Below are 8,672 nucleotides of genomic sequence, written 5' to 3' on the forward strand. Positions count from 1 at the left end.
ATTTTCGAACGTAAATTTATACGTTAAACTGCGATCTGATCTTTGATCAACAGTATTATATCACTGTTTACCAGAGTGCAGCTTTAAAAGCAAGCGCCGAAACATCAATTGAGTACAACACTTTGTTTAAGAGAAATTTCTCAAGTTCGTTTTTGAAATATTGACACGAAGTTTTATCAAGATATTCTATTAGAAAATACGCTTTTAAAAAGAGTAAAGTGGTACATATTTTAAATCATAGTAGGTTTTTATGTGGTTAAATGAGGCGATATTTAGGTGAGATTTGACTTTAATATGTTTATCATATTAAAGATGCACTCTTACTCCCAAATAAGATTTACCACAATTAATACAAATGTTTTAATATACCAAAAATGATGAATACATGTCGAAACCAATGGTTCTTATGAAGTATACCGAGTTGAATTTTGAAGAAAGCGGCAGAAAACACGCTATTTCTACCCTATGAGACGATAGTAAATCACTGTTAATCTTAAAGCACTCACCAAACATTAGATATGTTTGCGTTTTCAGTTATTGATACACGGTCAATATCTTGTTATTAATAATTCTTTGTTATTAGTAATTAATATTTTCCATAATTTGCATTACTTAGTAAGTAGTTCAGGTTCATCACTTAAAATTTAAATTTGCCATGCATGTGTAAATACATGTATTGATTTAAGGAATGAATGGCGGGGTTGATGTCATTATCGGGTTATGAACGCATTTGGGTTGGTCAATGTGTGTGGAGGACTCCACGCGTACTTTGACCAACCCAATTGCGTTCATATCCCCGATAATGACATCAAACCCGCAATTTATTCCTTATATTTACACCAATAGTTCATTATTTCATTCAAGAATTGTTAAAAAATACTTCATTTCATTTAAGGAAACCTTTCAGTAATCCTATCTTACCCATTCTGTAAATAGAACGACCCGACTGTAACCGGAAACATTTTTCAAATGACGTCACAATAACGCGGGAAAAGATCAACCACTTGAAATCACTTTAAAACGTAAAATTGAAACACTTCTGGCAACAATACATTTAAAATGTAATAAATTAACACTTTTAAAAATGTTGATTTATATTTTACGGGTCCTGCTGACACAATACATAGAATAACAAGATCTCCGTGGCCTAGTGGTTGAGCGTCCGCCTACGAAGCGGGAGGTCGTGGGTTCGATCCCTGACCGCATCATACCAAAAGACGTTAAAAATTGGTACAAGTAGCTCCCTTGCCTGGCGCTTGGCATTTAAAGGGTAGTGCTTGGAAAAGTGGTGTACTCAGTACTGGTTTAACCCAGGAAAGTTGTACCCCATGTATCGGTGCTTTACACCGAGCACGTAAAAGAACCAAGGGGTCTCTTCGAAAAAGAGCTAGGGTATCGCACCCGGACTTCCTTGTATCCCACCACTGTCTCTTCAGCGTGCTGTCCCTTCAGCAAAAACAAAGGACCCCGTTGGAAATAAGTGCTTGCACTTTCACGGGTTATCCTTGACCGCAAGGTCTAAAGAAATACATGTTAACATACACACACAATAGTGTTCATGTATATAGTTATGCAATGAATTACGATCCGAACATATCCGAAGATGTTGCGTTCATCGATTGATAAACGCAATTGCCGAAAGGCAGTTCATTGAAGGAATGGAAGTTGGGGTGTAAATATTTTGAATATGAGTCTCACTTTAAAAGAACGAAAATAGAATATAGAACTACTGTGCCGCAGCTAGGAATATGTTTATTAAATTCATCAGCTTTGTAGGTCGCTAACGAGTATGATTCATTGTAGTAATAATAGAACAAATTAATCAGACCCATTGTTTAGATTATTTACTTGGGATATGCAAGATACGTATACAAAATATATTTAGCATGGTTACCATGAGAATGTTTTGTGTTTTGATTGGCTGGCAGCTGCGAGGGCCTTGGGCGAAAGTAAATTTGGTCAGTAAGTGAGGTGCGAGTGAAAAGACATGAACGAATGTTTGGGCTTTGGTTAAATAAATCGGAATACGTACCAATGTTTAGTAAGTTATATTTTGTAACATTTTTGTTTTTTATAAATGAAGTTAATCTACAATATATAACGGAAAGGTTAGTTAAGGCAATTTTGATAGCTACAAAACTTCAGAGCATTTTCGTAACTTTAAGTATTTTTGAATGTCCTGAAAATACTCTGTGAACATCTATTTGCTATGTTAATTGCATTATTTGGATTATTATTGTGTATATGATGTATGTGTCTTGATTATTGTGTTTGGGTTATTTCAGATAACCGTTCATACGTTCATACGTTCATACGTTCCAACGTCCCTTAGCGTTCAATTACGTTCTGTTATGCTGACTGATTGACTTTTTGATTGTATGGAATAAATGTGAACGAGTATATTACAACGAGTTCCGGTTTATTATGTGAAAAAGCAGATCCCGCGGTTTAGTGACTTTGAAACCGCGACAGTTATTAAACATTGAAGTTTGCAATGTGCAAAGTGGATTAAGTGCTTATTTGGATTACGATGTCAACTGGTTCGATACGTGACGTCGACGTCTCTGAAGAAGGCAGTAAGAGAGCAGCGATCGACGGTGAACAGCTAAATCATGATCTAGCTAGGAATTCGGCTTTGTTAGACAGGCAGTACAAAACTGCAGAGCTACGTATGGTGAGCGAGAGCGTGTCAAATTACACCTCGCTAATTGGCATACAGAAAGAAATACGAGAACAATACGAGGTTCTGGCTGTTACCTATGAGAGGCTTATCAGCTCGTTAAGTGGGCAGGGCAGAGATGAAATGGGAGAGTCGTTTAAAAGGTTACAAATGGAATTTGTTGAAAAGAATAACATGATTATAGACTGGTGCCGGAGCGTTAGACAAGAACATGAGACTGGCTCATCGGTGTCGTCCAAAAGTAAAAGAGATATTTCTATGCAGAGAAAACTGTATGAACTTAAACTTTCACAATTAAAGGAAAGACAAAGACTTGAGTTACAACAAAAGGAGTTAAACATGAAAATAGAAGAACAAGCATTAATCAATGAAATAGAACGTTCAAAACTTGAAGAATCTTTATGTGACGAAGATGACTTGCCCAGTTTGGCAGACATCAAACCTGTTGTTCAATTGCCAATATTCACGGAGCAACACGATGACACAGATGATAAGAACAACTCTGTTGCAGCGTTACCTCTCACTGAACAACCATCGAGGGGGATAACGTTTGGTGACGTTGTAGGGCAGCAGAACGGCGGTGCTGACGAACTGACGGCTAGGTGTGGAAGCGGGAATGCACCTCGAGGAGACGGCGGAGATGGAAGCATTTTCCAGGGGTTGCAAGCGATGGCCAATACCATCCAGGAGAGTTTTAATTTACCGAGACCTGACATTTTAACTTTTAGTGGTTATCCGGCAGATTATTGCGAATTTATGAGAACTTTTGAAACAAACATTGAGAGTAGAGTTACTGATTCTAGGTCACGTCTGTCTTATCTCATTCAATATTGTCAAGGTGAGGCTAAGCGATCTATTGAGGACTGCGTTGTACTTTCACCTGAAAATGGGTTTTCAAGAGCAAAGGCAATTTTAGCTTCACGGTATGGTAAGCCGCATCTTGTCGCGCGGTCCCATGTAGATCGTTTAGTTAATGGTCAGCCGTTAAAAGCAAATGATGTTCAGGGTCTCATGAGATTATCCCTAGAAATGGAAAAATGTGAGATTACACTATCTCAGTTAGGTTTTATGTCAGATGTTAATAGCTCTGAAAATTTGAGGAAAATAGTAATACGCCTACCTATGCACATTAAAACAAAATGGGTTGATAAGGCCAGTTCAATTATTGACGAAGGCCGAGAACCAAACTTTAATGATTTGATGAAGTTTGTTAAGAAGCGGGCTACCGTTACAAATACTATGTATGGGCAAGATTTAGCTGGTGATGGGGTCAGTAAAGGGAGAGATAGAGCTGGTGTGAATGGGCCGAAAAGTGAGAGAGTTACAACTTTAGCCACATCAGTAAGTAATAATGACATTGGGCCAGCAGCGCGTATCTTGTCATGTGTATTCTGTAAGGGTCGGCATAAACTGATAGACTGCAATGAATTTAAACAAAAGGATGTTGAATACAAAATAGCATTTGTAAGGAAGCACAAAATGTGCGACAATTGTTTAAACTTCAAGCATATTGCAAAGTTTTGTAGGAAGCAGAGCGGATGTGACGTACCGGGATGCAGAATGAAACATCATGCCATGCTGCATCGAGGTAACCAGAGTATAGCGACGGGCAGTTGTACATCGACGAATGTGAGTGGTTATGGCACAAAGGTATGTCTACGAATCGTTCCGGTAGCCGTGCATCGGGGATCGAAGACAGTGCAAACCTATGCTTTGTTGGATGCCGGGTCTGACGTCACACTTTGTAGCGATTCCCTAGTTAAAAGTCTAGACGCCAAAAGTAAGTCCTTAGAGTTTTCTATAACAACTGTCAATGGAAGTTAGGAGAAGAAAACGGGCATAGAGTTTAATGCAGAGGTAAGTTCTATTGACGGACATGGGCATTTGACCCTTCCAAGAGTGTGGTCTGTAGAACGTTTGCCTGTGTCTCTGGATTCCCTCCCGAGGAGATCGGAATTGGCTAAGTGGGATCACTTAGCTGGCATTGAGTTGCCTAATATAGACGCAAATGAAGTTGGGCTATTGATTGGCAGTGACACACCGGAAGCCTTCTGGGTGGAAGAAGAAAGAAGAGGTAAGCGCAGCGAACCATATGCTATAAGATCGATTTTAGGTTGGACGATCATTGGGCCTACAGGTAAGGTGTCTACAAATTTATATGTCAATGTGCATTATCAACAAGCCGATGTATTACAGCAAATGCACAAACTTTGGTCTACAGACTTTCCGGAGTACGTAGCTGACGCTAAACGAGAGATGTCACAAGACGACCGACGAGCGTTAGGTATAATGATGCAGACAATAACTCAAGAGGATGGACATTACGAAATTGGACTACCTTGGCGCGATGACCAATGTCTTCCACATAACAAACACATGGCACTTACACGTCTAGCAGGCCTGAAAAGGAAATTGCAAGGAAATGATTATTTGCATAAAATGTATAGTGATACAATGGAAGGATATGTATTAAAAGGTCATGCAAAACGAGTATGCGAAAGTGAGACAGAGAGAAAAAGTGACAGGATTTGGTACCTACCGCATCACCCAGTTGTAAGCCCCCGGAAGCCAGGAAAGGTAAGAGTAGTATTTGAATGCGCTGCAAAATACAAAGGTGTGTCACTGAATGATCGGCTGCTTCAAGGTCCTGATTTAGTAAATAGTATAGTCGGAGTACTTACGCGTTTCAGAGAGGAAAGGATCGCGTTAGTGGCAGATATTGAAGCTATGTTTCACCAAGTGCGGGTGATGGATGAAGACTGCCAAGCGCTAAGATTTCTGTGGTGGCCCGAAGGGGTCTTAACTCGACAGCCTGAATGCCACCAGATGCAAGTGCATTTGTTTGGCGCAACTTCCTCGCCGAGCTGCGCAGCGTATGCATTAAGAAGAACGGCGACTGACAATGCAGAAATGTATGCACCGGAAGTAACCACAACACTGGAGAGGAACTTCTATGTTGATGATCTATTAAAGTCAACAAACAACAAGGAAAATGCAGTTTTGCTTTGTAAGGATCTCCGAGAAATGCTCGGTCGAGGTGGATTCAGACTTACAAAGTGGATGTCGAACTGCCAAGAAGTTGTTGATTCAATCCCACCGGAAGAGCGAGCAAAACCGTCCCTAACTGTCAATCTAGAAGATGACAACGAGTTCGAAAGAACACTCGGTCTTCAGTGGAACATCCGAGATGTTGTTTTCTTTTTTGACGTACATCTGAAAGAAAAGGCGCCTACACGAAGAGGAGTTTTATCTGTAGCGAGCTCCTTATACGATCCGTTAGGATTTGTAGCTCCAGTGACATTGATTCCGAAGTTGATACTACAGAACGCATGTCGTCAAGGCTTAACGTGGGATCAAAAACTTAATGAATCCGACATAGAAAAGTGGTGTGATTGGCTTACAAATTTGCCAAGGTTGTCATCTGTCAAAATTGAAATGTCTCCGGACAAACCTCCATTTACGTATGTTGGTGTGGACTATTTCGGGCCTATGTATGTCAAGGTCGGTCGTAGCCAACAGAAACGATACGGGTGCCTGTTTACCTGCTTGACGACACGAGCAGTACATATTGAAATCGCACATAGTTTAGGAACAGACTCGTTTGTATGTGCATTGCAACGTTTCATGAGTAGAAGGGGAAAACCAGAAAAGATTTTCAGCGATAATGGTACTAATCTTACTTCCGGAGAAAGGGAATTAAGAGCAGAAATTGCCGAATGGAACCAGAGTCGTATCATGAATGAATTGGTGCAGAAAGACATAGAATGGCAGTTCATTCCGCCATATGCGAGTCATATGGGTGGAGTGTGGGAAAGACTGATTCAGTCAGTAAAGAGAGCCTTAAAATCGGTAGTCAAAGAGCAGCTTTTGAATGACGAAGCACTAAATACTCTCATGACGGAGACAGAAAGATTGTAAATGACAGACCGATTACAAAGGTAAGTGATGATAGCAGAGATCCAGAAGCACTATCGCCGAGCCAACTGTTGCTTTTGCGCCAAAATTGGTGTATACCACTTGGTGTCTTTAGCAGGAATGACAATTATTGTAAGCGTTGGTGGCGTCAAGCTCAGTATCTTGCAGACGTATTCTGGCGACGTTGGGTAAAAGAGTATGTACCAAATCTTCTTGAGAGGCAAAAATGGCAAGATGTACAACGAAATATCGAGGTAAATGATCTTGTTCTGGTGTGTGATGAGTCACTACCACGTGGATGTTGGCCTCTTGGATTGGTAAACGAGGTAAGTAAGGGACGAGACGGTTTGGTTCGCTCATGTAGGGTACGTGTGAATGGATCAGTGAAGGTGAGATCTATTACGAAGTTATGTCTGCTAGAAAACAGTGCATAAACACATGATTGGAGGTACGTGCCCACAAACATGAATCCAGCTGACTTAGCTTCCAGGGGTGTACACCCGGAGGAAGGAGGGAAACTTTTCATATGGTTGAACGGACCAAAATTTCTGAACATGGAGAAAGATGATTGGCCACATGAACCTGATGGAATCACGACGGAGTACGAAGATGTTGAAATGAAACCAGCTGTAGTGACTAGTATGGTCCAGTCTCAATGCCAGGACGTGGTATCTGATATCCTAAACAGATATTCAGATTGGTATAAACTGCAACGAGCTGTTGCTTGGCTGCTTAGGTTGAAGACATTTATGATACACAGATACTTGAAACATGAAACAAAGGAGATATTTACAGGTGGTTGTTTGTCACTGAAAGAAATTAAAACTGCTAGGAAGTTGATACTAATGAAGGTGCAGGAAAGTGCCTACGTTGACGAATTTAGTAAACTGACTTCAAATAAGAAGATAGCAACATCAAGCTCGCTAGTAAAACTGTGTCCAGTGCTTAATGAGGGTCTGTTACGAGTTGGCGGGCGATTTCAGTACACTGAATTTTCCGAGGATAGCAAACATCCGATCATTTTACCAAGCAAACACCACGTGACAGAACTTATAGTACGGAAATATCACGAGGTTAATCATCACATGGGAGCTCATCATGTATTATCGTTGACTCGACAATCGTATTGGATAATTCACGGAATAAGGACAGTGAAACATGTAGTCAGTGCATGCATGGATTGTAAACGGCGCTTCAGGAAAACACAACGACAGCAGATGGCACCGTTGCCAGTTGAGAGGCTTACTCCGGACAAACCTCCATTTACGTATGTTGGTGTGGACTATTTCGGGCCTATGTCTGTCAAGGTCGGTCGTAGCCAACAGAAACGATACGGGTGCCTGTTTACCTGCTTGACGACACGAGCAGTACATATTGAAATCGCACATAGTTTAGGAACAGACTCGTTTGTATGTACATTGCAACGTTTCATGAGTAGAAGGGGAAAACCAGAAAAGATTTTCAGCGATAATGGTACTAATCTTACTTCCGGAGAAAGGGAATTAAGAGCAGAAATTGCCGAATGGAACCAGAGTCGTATCATGAATGAATTGGTGCAGAAAGACATAGAATGGCAGTTCATTCCGCCATATGCGAGTCATATGGGTGGAGTGTGGGAAAGACGGATTCAGTCAGTAAAGAGAGCCTTAAAATCGGTAGTCAAAGAGCAGCTTTTGAATGACGAAGCACTAAATACTCTCATGACGGAGACAGAAAGATTGTAAATGACAGACCGATTACAAAGGTAAGTGATGATAGCAGAGATCCAGAAGCACTATCGCCGAGCCAACTGTTGCTTTTGCGCCAAAATTGGTGTATACCACTTGGTGTCTTTAGCAGGAATGACAATTATTGTAAGCGTTGGTGGCGTCAAGCTCAGTATCTTGCAGACGTATTCTGGCGACGTTGGGTAAAAGAGTATGTACCAAATCTTCTTGAGAGGCAAAAATGGCAAGATGTACAACGAAATATCGAGGTAAATGATCTTGTTCTGGTGTGTGATGAGTCACTACCACGTGGATGTTGGCCTCTTGGATTGGTAAACGAGGTAAGTAAGGGACGAGACGGTTTGGTTCGC

At 40.9% G+C, this 8,672-nt stretch overlaps 1 protein-coding gene across 1 annotated transcript; it reads left to right on the plus strand.

Moving 5' to 3' along the window:
- The first annotated feature begins 7,059 nt into the window (after nt 1-7,059).
- LOC128244270 (uncharacterized) lies at nt 7,060-8,319 on the plus strand. The gene has a single exon (XM_052962288.1). The coding sequence runs from the start codon at nt 7,060-7,062 to the stop codon at nt 8,317-8,319; it is 1,260 nt and encodes a 419-aa protein (XP_052818248.1).
- The last annotated feature ends 353 nt before the right edge of the window (nt 8,320-8,672 follow it).

The sequence above is a fragment of the Mya arenaria genome, chromosome 8 (assembly GCF_026914265.1).
Source record: "Mya arenaria isolate MELC-2E11 chromosome 8, ASM2691426v1".
NCBI classification, from domain to species: domain Eukaryota; kingdom Metazoa; phylum Mollusca; class Bivalvia; order Myida; family Myidae; genus Mya; species Mya arenaria.